Consider the following 14527-nt stretch of genomic DNA (forward strand, 5'->3'; position numbering starts at 1 on the left):
GTTTTAAAAATGAGTAACAGGCTGGGTGCTGTGGTTCACTTCTATAGTCCCAGCAGTTTGGGAGGCCAAGGCGGGAGGATTGCTGGAGCCCAGGAGTTTGAGACCAGCCTCGGCAACATGAGAAGACTTCATCTCTAGAAAACAATAAAAAAATTAGCCAGGTGGGGTGGTGCATGGCTGAGGTTTCAGCAACTTGGGTGGCTGAGGTGGGAAGATTGCATAAGCCCAGGAGGTTGAGGCTGCAGTGAGCTCTGATCACACCACTGCACTCCAGCCTGGCTGACATAGCAAGACCCTGACTCAAAAAAACCACAAAAACAAACAAACAAACAAAAACACTTGACACATTTGCTTCCTTTGGTTTTAAGGTCACTGCACTGCTGCTATAGTTATAGAAAACTTAGTAATTTTGAAAAATCAACATCAAAAACAGATTTTAAAGTGCCAGAATATAGTTACAGCTGAATATTTTTTTTGCTAGTCTTCAAACACTGGTGTTTGTCTTTGAAATTTCATGGTAGTAGCCAAACTATAGTCACCAAATTTGCCAGTCCAAAAAGATTCATTGGTACATGAAAACATTTTTTAAAGCTTATTTTTTATTTTAAAACTTGCATAAGTTTAAGAATTAAAATGCTCCACAAGCTTATTTCCAGAGATAATTTAGTATGATTAATATTTTGATTTTCTCTCATTACTTATTTATTTATTTTTAGAGATGGAGTCTCGCTATGTTGTCCAGACTGGAGTGCAATGGCTATTCACAAGTGCAGTTGTAGCACACTATAGTATTAAATTCCTGGGCTAAAGTGATCCTCCTGCTTCAGCATCTTGGGTAGTTGGAACTACAGGTGCATGCCACTGTTCCTGGCTTTTCAGCATTAAGTGCAATCATCTTAATATAGTTGAGATTATAGTGTCCATATATGTTTGTATTTTATTTTTTCCATAGTATATAACTTTAAATTGCCAAGGAAAAACCTGAATACTCTTTTGCATTTATTCATTCAACAAATACAAATACAAATATACATGCATGTAACTATTAAACATACATATGCACATATGCATGCAAGGCACTTTGTTGGCTGCTTTGAGGGAAGATTATTGTCTTCCGGGGCACATATATAATGTAGAGCAGATAATGAAGAATGTTTGTGTTTTATTGAGGTGCAGATGATGTCTTAGTATGTTTTGTGTGGCTATAAAGGAATTCTTGGCCAGGTGCAGCAACTCATGCCTGTAATCCCAGCATTTTGGGAGGCTGAAGTGGAAAGATCCCTTGAGGCTAGTAGTTCAAAATCAGCCTGGCCAACATAGGGAAATCCTGTCTCTACAAAACAAACAACAACAACAACAAAAACAAAAAAAAGTTAGCTGCATGCTGTGGCATGTGCCTGTATTTCCAGCTACTCAAAAGGCTAAGGCAAGAAGATTGCTTGTGCTTGGAGGTTGAGGCTGCAGTGAACCAGACTTGGGCCACTACACTCTAGCCTGGGCGACAGAGTGAGACCTCATCTGAAAAAAAATAAGAGTAAAAAATTAATACCTGAGGCTGAGTAATCTATAAAGAAAAAAGGATTATTTGGCTCATGATTTTGATGATTGGAAACTTCAAGATTAGGCATCTGTATCTGGTGAGGGCATTAAGCTGCTTCCACTCATGGCAGAAGGCAAAGGGGAGCTGGCTTGTGCATGCAGAGATCACAAAGTGAGAGGCAGCAAGAGAGAGAGAGGGGCCAGTGGCAGGCCTCTTAATAACCAGATCTCACTGGAAATAATAGAGTAAGAATTCACTCACCCCCAAGGAAGGGCAAATCCCTCTATTTGTGAGGGATTTACTCCTATGACCTAAACACCTCCCATTAAGCCCCACCTCCAGTACTGGGGATCACATTTTAATGTGCAATTTGGAGGGGACAGACATCCAAATCTTAGCAGATCAGGAACCCATCTGGATTATCTAACTTTGTCTGAAAAAGTTTCTTTGTTTGTAGATTCCTCTCTTTGGTGCTAACACTTTTGGCCAGAGGAGTCCTGATGGACCGGTACTGAGCAAAGCTGAATTTGTTGAGAAAGTTCGTCAGAGTAATCAGGCCTGTCACAATGGAGATTTCCACACAGCTATTGTTCTGTATAATGAAGCCCTGGCTGTTGACCCTCAGAACTGCATCTTATACAGCAATAGATCTGCAGCCTACATGAAAATCCAGCAGTATGACAAGGCACTGGATGATGCAATCAAAGCTCGACTTCTCAATCCCAAATGGCCAAAGGTAGAAATTTTATTTATTTTCACAGAATCTTTTGTGCTGGCTTCTTACTTTAATGTAACATTTTGTGGATTTAGTGTACTTATTAATATTTTAATAATCTATACTTCAGCAAAATATAAAATGACTTCCTTGAGCTGGTACATTAGTGAAAGGCTTCCTTTTTTTTTTTTTTTTTTTTGTAGTGTGCTTTCCATGTGCAAGTTTAATTCTTTTCCTGTATGTGTGAAATTTAAATTTTTTTTCTCTGTGCCTCTTGATAAGTAAGATACATTCTAGTTCTTTATATAGGTTTTGGAACACCTCTTTGTGAATGACTATTTTAGATGAAGTATGATGATGTTTCTTTCCTTCAATTTAAAATAATTAATTTTATTCCCTGTCAATGACTGTTTATTTTCAGAATGGTATTTAATGAGGGAAATTTCTGTTTTTTCTAATAAAGCATTGTAATTATCTGTAGTCCTTGAGTAACGCAAGGCTTAGTTATTATCTTTGTTTTTTATTATATATACTTTATTTTCGGTGTGCCTGCTCCTAACCTAACCCCTAGTTTCTTTTAGAAACAATTCCTTTCCTTCCCTTTCCCTTTCCTTTCCCTTTCCCTTTCCCTTTCCCTTTCCCTTTCCCTTTCTCCTTTTTCCTTTTTCCTTTCTGAGACAGGCTCTTACTCTGTCACCAAGGCTGGAGTGCAGTGGTGCAGTCTTGACTCACTGCAACCTCTGCCTCCTGAGTAGCTGGGACTACAAGTATGTGCCACTATGCCCAGCTAATTTTTGTATTTTTTATAGAAACAGGGTTTCACCATGTTGCCCAGGCTGGTCTTGAACTCCTGAGCTCAGGTAATCTGCCTAACTTGGCCTCCCAAAGTGCTGGGATTATAAGTGTGAGCCACCTTGCCCAGCAGAAACAATTTCTTAAGATGCTCCTGAAGCATAGAGGGTGGGGGATAGGAGAGGGATGAAATGGGGGAATGTAGATCCAAGGATATAAAGTTGCAGATATATAGGATGAATAATTCTAGGTATCTAATGTACCACATGAGGACTATAGTTAATAATATTGTATTGTATTAGGGATAATTGCTAAGAGGAGATTTTAGGTTCTCTTATGACACAAATACACACAAAAAGGGTTACCATGTGAGATGATGAATATATTAATTTGATTGACTACAATAATTATTTCACTTCATATAAGTAAACAAAAATATCATGTTGTATACCTTAAATACATACAATAAAAAATACAATGTGATTGAAGTATATGCGATATTTTCCATAGAACCACAAAACCATTTCATCCCATTCTTGGTTTTCTGTTGGGTTAACAAAGGTTAATGGATATTTCCTAGAGATTTAAAATAATTTCCTAATGTCTTAATAATATGCTGTAGGGCTGAGCATCGTGGCTTATGCTTATAATCTCAGCACTTTGGGAGGCTGAGGTGGGAGGATCCCTTGAGCCCACAAGTTTGAGGCCAGACTAGGCAACATAGTGAGACTTTGTCTCTACAAAAAATACAAAAATTAGCCAGGTATGGTGGCACGCACCTGTATCGCCAGCTACTTGGGAGGCTGAGGTGAGAGGATCGCTTGAGCCCAGGAGGTGGAGGCTGCAGTGAGCCATGATTGCATCACCGCACTCTGGCCTGGGCAACAGAGTGAGACCCTGTCTCAAATATTAATAATAAAAGTCATAGTACTTTATCCTTTGACTCTGGTAGGTCTTTTTGGCCTCATTTAATGGAACTTCTAGTGTTGCTGCTGCCTTGTGAATGGTTTACTATTCTGTAATTCCCTAAAGGATTACTTTTGTAACCATAATCATTGTAAATGAAGCAAAAATTGTTGAGAAAAATTGTATATGGGCTGGGCGCGGTGGCTTATGCCTGTAATCCCAGCACTTTGGGAGGCTGAGGTGGATGGATCACCTGAGGTCAGGAGTTTGAGACCAGCCTGGCCAATGTGGTGAAACCCCCTCTCTACTAAAAATACAAAAATTAGCTGGGCGTGGTGGTGGGCGCCTGTAATCCCAGCTACTGGGGAGGTTGAGGCAGGGGAATTGCTTGAATCCCGGAGGCAGAGGTTGCATTGAGCTGAGATTGCACCACTGCACTCCAGCCTTAGCAACAAGAGTGAAGAGTCTCCAAAAAAAAAAAAAAAAAAAAAAAAAGAAAAGAAAAAGAAAAATTGTATATGATACCATTTGTGAACTAGAATGCTGTTTGCAAAGGATAAACCTTGGTTCACATTCCTGTTCCTCCATTAATGTCAATATGGTTTTGGGTAATCTCTTAACCTCTCTGAAGTTAAGATAAATGGGAATCATAATACCTATCTTGGAAGATTGTTGCTTAAGGATTAGAGATAATTTGTAACTTGTACATAGTAGATGTTTGGTAAGTAATAGCTATGATTGTGACATTTTTACTGAAGGTTTGAATTAGATTATTCTAGCAAGGTTTTCCATATTTATCTGCCTCTGTCTCTTTCTCTCTTTAAACCTATGATTAATGCAGTGAGCCTTATAGAGAGCTTAATTTTCAAATTAAGTATCAATTCTTGCCCTTTTTTGATCCACTTATCTTGTGTTTTTCCTATATTTGTGAACACCTTTAAACTTTTATCCTTTCCATTTTTCTTTATCATTTCTACTTTCTCCTGGCACTACTTGTGACTTCTACACCCCAAAAATGGTTTTTTAAAAGTGTACTTTTATGATTATAGACAAAAAAATCACCCTTTTTGGATAATTTATATTATTGGTTTCTGATGTTTTCCCTTCACAATAAGTGAAGTTATTGTATAGTCCATTTTACATTAATATTTTAGTTCTATATTTGGCTTTAAGCAAACCTAATTTAGGAACATTTAGAATTATATAAAATATAGAGTTCATAATTGAAATCACAAAAGGTTCTTTTGATGTAGTATGATAGCAGAATTAATTTATAAGGAAATGTTCAGTACTGCATAAGAATGTTTCCTTTTATAAAAACTTGATTTTATACTTGTTTTTCTAGGCATATACTCATTAGGTAAAAGAAGATTCACTTACATTTTCTTGTTATAAATGTATATCTGGTGAAATTTTGTCAATTCCTTTTTCTTTTAATTTTTGCTTTTCTACTCTTTTTTATTATAATGCTTTGCTTTTCTAAAGTCTTTATCTGAAATATTATTTTTGTCTAGTCTGATGTGTGAAAAGCTACCTTCCAATTTTTAACTCTCTCCATAAGTATTAATGTTTTATGTAAAGATCCAAAGGCTCCAGAGATTAGATGGAGAATCTTTTATACATGTCTGTTTTATCTCATTGAAAAAATGATTTTGATGAGGTATGAACAAAGCACTGTGGGAACCCACACAAGCAGTGAGTTCAGTCTATGATACCTTATCTCCAATTGCATGCTAGATGGTTTTCTTTGATTTATCTTTATGTTTCTTCTTTTTATGTCCTATTTAAGAAACCTTTGTCTTCGCCAAGGTTACAAAGATTTTCTTCTAGAATTTTTATGTTTTTTGGCCTTTAGGTCTATGATTTATTTTGAGTTAATTTTTGGTATTGTATGAGATAAGAGTCAAAGTTAATTTTTTTCCAGATAATGATAACCATAATCCAGCAACATTTGTTTTAAAGATTATCCTTTCCCCATTGAATTATCCTGGCACCTTTGTCATAAACCATTTGACCCTATAAATATGGAGTTATTACTAGATTCTCCATTTTATTTCACTGATTTCTATGTATATATCTAAATGCCTTAACCATAATGCCTTAATTACTATAGATGTATGATAAGTCTGATTATTAGGTATTGTAAGTCTTCCAACCTTGTTCTTTTTTTTTTCCTAAGTTGTTTTGGCTATTCTATATTTTTGCATTTCTATATAAGTTGTAGAATCAGCTTATCAATTTCTTCAAAAAACCTTTCTGGAAATTAATGGGCTTACACTGAATTAGACCAGTTTGGAGAGAATTGCCATCTTAATGTTACTGAGTCTTTGAATCCATGAACATGGTGTATTCCTCCATTTACTTAGGACTTCTTTTATTACCTTTGCAACTTTTTGTAGTTTTCAGTGTTCAGATCTTGCAAGTCTTTTGTTAAATTTATTCCTAAGTATTTTGGTTTTTGATACTATTATAAATGGATTAACTTTGTTTTCTAACTTTCTATTAAGAATCTATAGAAATACAATGTATTTTTTGTACTTTGTGTCATGTTACCCTGTTAAATTTGCTTTTAATTTCTAGTAGGATTTTTGCAGATTCCTTGGGATTTTCTATGCACATGATGATGTCTGCAGGTAATCACAGTTCTGCTTCTTCCTTTCTTTTGTGTTTGCCTTTTCTTTCTTTTTCTTTTTCTTCATTTTTTGCTCTATTGCACTGGTTAGCATGTCCAGTACAATGTTGACTAGAAGTCATGAGTGAACTTCCTTTACTCATTCCTGATCTTTGTGGGAAAGCATTGAGCTTCACATTGTTGAGCATGATGCCCTTAATCAGGTGGAGGATATTCCCTTTAATTTCTATTATGAGTGGGTGTCAAATTTTGTCTATGTTTCTTCATCTGTTGAAATAATTTTTTAGCTAGTCTGTTAATATGGGAAATCAAATTGATTTATTTGGGGATATTAAATCAACTAAATCAACTTTGGTTTTAATGGGGGTAAATTCCAGGTAGTCATTATGTATTATTATTCTTTTTATATATTGTTGGAAATGCTTTGCTAAAATTTTGTTAAGAATTTTTGCATCTATGTTTATGAGATAGTGATCTGTAGCCCTTTTTTTTTTTCTCATGATGTATTTGTTTGGTTTTGGTATCAAAGTGATTCTGTCCTTATGTAATGAGTTGTAAAGTGTTCTCTCTGTATTTTCTGAAAGAGTTTGTGTAGGATTGCCGTTATTTCTTCCTTAAGTATTGGATAGAATTCACCAGTCAAGCCATCTTTATCTTTATCTGTACTTTTCTTTGTTGGAAGGTTTTAATTATGAATTCAATTTCTTTGATTGATGTAGGGCTCTTCAAATTTTCTAATTCTTTTTAGATCAGTTTTGGTAATTGTTTCTTTCAAATAGTTTTTCATTTGATCTAGGTTGTCAGCTTTATTGGGATAAAGTTGTTAATATTCCTTTATTATCCTTTTTAATACCTGAAGAATCCATAGTGATGTTCTTTTTATAATTCTTGATTTTTTTTTTTTTTTTTTTTTTTGAGACGGAGTCTTACTGTGTCGCCCAGGCTGGAGTGCAGTGGTGCGATCTCGGCTCACTGCAAGCTCCGCCTCCTGGGTTCACACCATTCTCCTGCCTCAGCCTCCTGAGCAGCTGGGACTACAGGTGCCTACCACCACGCCGGGCGATGGGGTTTCACCGTGTTAGCCAGGATGCATTCTTGATATTGTTAATCTGCCCTTTTCTGATCAGTCTGCCTAGAGATTTATCAATTCGATTCATCTTTCTAGACAATGAGTTATTAGTCTCATTGATTTTCTATATTGTAGTACATTTTATTTTTCACTGATTTCTGCTGTTTATTATTTCCTTCTTTCTACTAATTTTGCATTTACTTTGCTTTTTGTTTTCATTTCTTAAGAAGAGAGCATAGGCCATTGACTTTAGATCTTTCTTTTTTTTTTTAAAATATGAGCATTTAAAGCTGAATATTTCTCTTCAAGCACTGTTTTTGCTGCACCTTACAAATTTTGACATGTATTTTCATTATTATTGAGTTCCATATTTTATAATTTTCCTTGTAAACACATTGTTGATCCATGGATTATTTAGAAGTTTGTTGTTTAATTTCCAAATATTTGTGTTTTCTTAGTTATCTTTTTTTTTTTTTTTTTTTTTGAGATGGAGTCTTGCTCTGTCACCCAGGCTGGAGTGCAGTGGCGCGATCTCGGCTCCCTGCAAACTCCGCCTCCTGGGTTCATGCCATTCTCCTGCCTCAGCCTCCCAAGTAGCTGGGACTACAGGCGACCGCCACCACGCCTGGCTAATTTTTTGTATTTTCGGTAGAGACGGGGTTTCACTGTGTTAGCCAGGATGGTCTCGATCTCCTGACCTCGTGATCCGCCTGCCTCGGCCTCCCAAAGTGCTGGGATTACAGGCGTGAGCCACCGCGCCCAGCTGTTTTCTTAGTTATCTTACTGTTGATTTCTAATTTAATTTCATTGTAGTCAAATAACGTACTCTTTATGATATTAATGCTTTTAAATTTTCTGAGGTTTTTTTATGGCCTAGCGTGTGGTTTATCCTGGGGAATATACCATGAACACTTGGACAGAACATGTATTCTGTAGTTTTGAGGTATAGTTCCATAGATATAAATGAAGTCCAGATGCTTAATCTTGTTGCTTGTATCTTCTGCATCTTTGCTGACTTTTTTGTCTTGTTATTCTATGAGTTGCTGGAATGAAGAAGTTAAAATCTTGAACTAAGATTTTGGAATTGGCTGTTTATCCCTTTAATATTGTCAAGTTTTGCTTCTTATATATTGAAGCTCTCCTATTAATATATACATATAACTTTATTATATCTTCTTGATAAATAATAGCTGAGGATAAATAATAAGAGCTGAGGAGTCTAGCCTGGGCAACATAGTGAGATCATGTCTCTTAAAAAATATCTATTTTGGGCTGGGCATGGTGGCCTACACCTGTAATCCCAGCACTTTGGGAGGCCAAGGTGGGTGGATCACCTGAGGTTAGGAGTTCGAAACTAGCCTGACCAACATGGTGAAACCCTGTCTGTACTAAAAAATGCAAAAATTAGCTGGGTGCGGTGGCAGGGGCCTGTAATCTCAGCTACTCGGGAGGCTGAGGCAGGAGAATCGCTTGAACCCAAGAGACAGAGGTTGCAGTGAGCCGAGATTGTGCCATTGCACTCAAGCCTAGGAGACAGAGCGAGACTGTGTCTCAAAAAAAATCTATTTTGTCTGATGTTAATATAGATGTTCTAGCCTTCTACTTACTCTTTGCATTATATATTTTCTTCTGTTTATATATTTCCAACCTCTCTGTGCCTTTACATTTGAAATTCATCTGTTTTGGACAATATATAGTTGTGTCTTGCTTTTTAAATCAAGTTTGTCAGTTTCTGCCAAAATTGGATTTTTTTGTTCATTTATTTTTAATGCAATTATTGCTGTTAACTTTGTGTCTACCATTGTATTATTTCTTTTTAATTTGTCCTTTCTGTTTTTGTCCCTCTGTTATTCTTTTCATGCTATTTATTGGCTTATTTGAATACTTTCTAGAGTTGATTTTTTTTTTTCTCTTGAGAAAGTTTTCAATTGTTGATGTTTGACAGGTAATTATCTTGATTAGACTAGAAATGCAAACACTGTTTCTTAAGTGGAAGCTCTGGTCTCAGTTCAAATATTTTGTCTTTTGTTGAACTGCTTTGAAATTTGTTCCATACATGTGTGACTCAGCGGTTAACCAAAGATGTGAGTAGACAGAATTTGAGTATTTCTTTTCTGATTCTTTTCTTTCTGGAATCCCCTTTCCCCTTGGCCAGAGGCTGTGGTTTTCTGGCCTTCAGTGTTCTAGTTCCTCAGGCCAGAAAAACTATTTTTCTACCAGTATTTCTGTACCCTTGCTTACCATTCTTACAGTACCTGACCCTTGCACCTTGAAAATGGGAACTCACTTTACAGCTCTCTTGCTCCAAAATCTACCTGCTTCTCTTCACGCGTTAGTACTTTCAGGTAGCTTTTTAAAATATTATGTCTAAACTTTACAGTTGTTTTCTGGGTTGGGGTGAGTCCAGCAGGATCTTGCCCAGCCAGTCTCTACTGGAAGTAAAAGTGATATATTTTGAGTGATTTAATGATTCTCTTGATGTTTTGAGGTCTCTCACTAGGTTCATTGCTTCCAGTTAGCTAGTCTCATACATTTAAGATATTTATCTTATTTCCTTTTCATTCTCTGCATCAAATTGGTAAATAATTCCTTCATACTCTTTCTTTTTCTTTTCTTTTCTCTTCTTTTCTTTTTTCTTTTCTTTCTTTTTAAGAGGCAGTCTTGTTCTGTCACCCAGGCTGGAGCGCAGTGGTGCCATCATGGTTCACTGCAGTTTTGAATTCCTGGGCTCAGGTGATCCCCCCCGCCTCAGCCTCCTGAGCAGCTGGGACTACAGGCGTGTGCCATCATACCTAGCTATTTTTTTTAAACTTTTTTTTTTTTTTAGAGGTAGGGTCTTGCTATGTTGCCCAGGCTGGTCTCAAACTCCTGGACTCAAATGATCTTCTGCCTTGGCCTTCTAAAGTGCTGGGATTACAGTCATGAGCCATAGGCCCCAGCCTTTTTTCTTAAATGTATTTCATATATATCTTATACAGTTTATTTGTATTAGCACCAACCTAATAGAGTATTATAGTTCAGTTCTTATAGTTTCATTCTTACTTTGTTGTGATAACCTTTTATTGTAACATTGTTCTTGTTCAAAACCTTTTGTTGCTCAGTGTTGTCAATTGGATTGATAGTCAAGATTCTGCTCCAGTGGTCACATTTCTTCCTTTAGGAGGGGTTTTCAAAAAGTTTTTGGAAAATTGGAATTAAAAAATAAACACAAAAAGTACAAACTTTATTTCTCAACATAAGCTCAATAATGTTGAAGACTCTTTTGTAAGCAGTAATACGAACCATTTAGTCTATCCTTGTAGAACTGAGCATTCTGGAATGCAACCATGTGAAAGCAGTCTTTTTTACATGATCAACGAAAGAAAAATGGGTTCTCTTTAAATATGTTTTTAAGATTAAGGAGCAAAAAGCAGCCAGAAAGAGCCAAATCAGGACTTTAAGGTAAACGCTTAATGATTTCCAACTGAAACTCTTGAGAAATTTCTATCTTTTGAGGAGAGGAACGAGCAGGAGCGTTGTCATGGTGGAGGACTATGAAGCTTTCCCAGGCATTTTTCTGCTAAAGCTTTGGCTAACTTTCTCAGAACACTCTCATGATAAGCAGATGTTATTGTTCTTTGGCCCCATAGAAAGTCAGCAGGCACAACACCCTGAGCATCCTTAAGAACTGTTGCCATGACCTTTGTTCTTCACTGGTCTGCTTTTGCTTTGACTGGACCACTTCTACTTTTTGGTAGCCATTGCTTTGATTGTGCTTTGTCTTCAGGATCACACTGGTAAAGCCATGTTTCATCTCTGGTTTCAATTCTTCAGTTCTTCAAAGAACTGTTTTAGGATATCTATCCCACTTGTTTAAAATTTCCACTTGTTTGAAATTTCCGTTGAAAGCTCTGCTTTTGTCTGTAGCTGATCTGGTACAACAGTTTTGGCACTGCCGAGTGCAAAGTTTGCTCAACTTTAATTTTTCAGTCAGAATTATGTAAGCTGAATCAGTTGAGCTGTCTATGATGTTGGCTATTGTTTCTTTTTCTTTTTTTTTTTTTGAGACAGAATTCTGCTCTGTTGCTCAGGCTGGAGTGCTAAGCTCACTGCCACCTCTGCCTCTCTTGTTCAAACAATTCTGCCCCAGCCTCCTGAGTAGCTGGCATTATGGGTGCGCACCACCACGCCCAGCTCATTTTCATATTTTTAGTAGAGACAGGGTTTCACCATGTTGGTCAGGCTGGTCTCGAACTCCTGATCTCGTGGTCTGCCTGCCTCGGCCCCCCAAGTGCTGGGATTACAGGCGTGAGCCACTCTGCCCAGCTGATGCTGGCTGTTGTCTCTCCTGCTAGTTGTTGATCCTCTTCAATTAGAGCAGGAATAAGGTGTTTTTTTCATTGTAAATTGATACAGATGATCTGCTGCTGTGGACTTTATCTTCAATGTGGTCTTGTCCCTTCTTAAAATAAGTTATCTATTTGTAAACTGTTGACTTCTTTGGGTATGGTCCCCACAATTTTTTTTGTAAAGCATCTATTATTTTTCCACCCTGGCTTTACTATAAATTTGATGTTTGTTTTGCTTTGCTTTGATTTTAGCAGAATTTATTTTGCTCTGATAGGGACTGTTTCTAAACTTATGTTTTATTCTTCATAGTGCCTCAAGTTAGATCCTGTTCAGACATGTTATAACAAGTTAGAGTTTATTTTGATCAGAAATTTTTTGAAATCCATGCATAGTTTTTGCATAATACACATTTTCCATGAGCTTTTTGAGGACCCTTTGTATTGCTTACTGCTCTGCTGACAAACATGCTCTCCTTTTCCTTTTTTCTTCTTCCTCCTCGTTTATATCAGTTGATGTATAGTGGTAACTGAAATTTGAATTGTGTTGTTAGGGGACTGGTATTATTTAATTGCGATAACTGAAATTCATGTATATTGGCATAATACACATGTGAAGTGAGGTCTGCTAGTACTTTGGAATTCAGTCTAGGTTTGTTCCTCCTTGTTAGCTGAAGTCTTTGACATCCCTAAGCCTCAATTTTTCCTTTTGTGTCTGGGTTAACATTACATACCTTGAAGTATTGTAGTGAGGATTAAATTAATGTTAGGCACGTAGCAGAGAGTTTTTTATATACAAGTTGGTTATATGTGATATTATATATGATTATATGATAATACATCATGATTATTAATGTGATGATGATCATCATGATGATAATAATCACCCTATATTTATATACACATGCTTTTTAGTAAAACTACCCAGTTGTTTTTGAGCATTTTCTTTCCTTTATAATAATCTCAGTAATCTTCTGAATCCTTAAAATACCTATTGATTAGCTTTTTAAGTTTTTTAATGTGTTGATTCCAAAATGGATAAAACATTCTGTTGAGATATTTCTGCTGCAGAGGGAAAAGGAAGAATTATTTTTCACCACATATATAGAATATATATGCTTGTGAATAGTTTATCAGATCCTATTAATATAGGATCCTATAAATGTAGCTTGCTGTTTAATATATGTGATATATTTTCTTTATTTCAATTCATAAACATCGATTAGGCACTTACTATAAGCAAGCACTGTTTATTTTGCTGCTGTCTTCTCTGGTAATGGTATTTATTTTATTTTTTTTTCTTGTTAATTTGGCATTTTGACCTTTTTCATTGTTTCAATATCCTACCTCTTTGCTATTATTATTATTATGATTTTTTGAGACAGAGTCTCACTCTATCACCCAGGAATGCAGTGGCACGATCTCACTGCAACCTCTGCAGTGGCTCACTGCAACCTCTGCTTCCCAGGTTCAAACGATTCTCCTGCCTCAGCCTCCCAAGTAGCTGGGATTACAGGCATGTGCTACTATGCCTGGCTAATTTTTATATTTTTAGTAAAGACAGGGTTTTACTATGTTGGCCAGGCTGGTTTCAAGCTCCTAGCCTTAGGTGATCCACCTGCCTCAGCCTCCCGAAGTGCTGGGATTACAGGCGTGAGCCACTGCGCCTGGCCTGATTTTTTTTTTTTAAATGTATTTTTGGTTTGCACTTGTGTCCACTAACTTTTGCTTTATAAAAACATCATTCCAAAAGGTAGTGGCTTAAAACAACAACCATTGATTGATTGATTGATTGAGATGGAGTTTTTGCTCTTGTTGACCAGGCTGGAGTGCAGTGGTGTGATCTCGGCTCGTTGCAACCTCTGTCTTCTGGGTTCAAGCAATTCTCCTGCCTCAGCTTCCCGATTATCTAGGATTACAGGCACTCACCACCACGCCTGGCTAATTTTTTTGTATTTTTAGTAGAGATGGGGTTTCATCATGTTGACCAGGCTGGTCTTGAACTCCTGACCTCAGATGATCCACCTGCCTCGGCCTCCCAAAGTGCTGGGATTACGGGCATGAGCTACTGTGTCTGGCCAACAACCACCATTTATTAAGCTCAAGATTTTGTAGGTCAGCTGAGTGGCTCTTCTGAACTGCTCTGACTCAACTGATTTCTGCTGGTCTTTCTCATATGTTTGAGGTACACTAGAAGTTTGGCTGGTGATTAGAATATCTAGGACAGTCTCACATTTCTGGCAGTTGGTGTGCTTTTGGCCAGGAGAACAATGGCAACTGGGCCATGTGTCTCTCATCCTCTAGCAGATTTTGCTGGGGTTCTTTGCATGGCAGTTGTTGAATTCCAAGAACTGTAAGAGAGTGCAAACACAATTGCATAGCTTTATTAAAGTCTGTTTGTACTACATTTGTTATTCTCCCATTGGCCAAAGCAATTCATATGGCTAAGTGCAAAGCAGAATAGGAAGAATTTGTGACTATTCTTATAATTCACCTCAGTATTCTTTGTCGGATCATATGCATATTACGGTACATGTTCATGTACCTT

General features: G+C 36.9%; 1 protein-coding gene across 7 annotated transcripts in view; it reads left to right on the forward strand.

Moving 5' to 3' along the window:
- TTC28 (tetratricopeptide repeat domain 28) overlaps positions 1–14527 on the forward strand; it is a 727080-nt gene that overhangs the window by 42207 nt on the left and 670346 nt on the right. For 5 of the 7 annotated variants that reach the window (XM_005567710.4, XM_045364300.2, XM_015457345.4 and 2 more), the window contains exon 2: positions 1998–2276. The exons of the other annotated variants lie outside the window; for them this stretch is intronic. In XM_005567710.4, coding sequence (XP_005567767.3) covers positions 1998–2276 — 279 coding nt within the window. The remainder of the gene's footprint in view (positions 1–1997; positions 2277–14527) is intronic. 7 annotated transcript variants of the gene reach the window in all.

Source organism: Macaca fascicularis, chromosome 10 (genome assembly GCF_037993035.2).
Source record: "Macaca fascicularis isolate 582-1 chromosome 10, T2T-MFA8v1.1".
Taxonomy (NCBI): domain Eukaryota; kingdom Metazoa; phylum Chordata; class Mammalia; order Primates; family Cercopithecidae; genus Macaca; species Macaca fascicularis.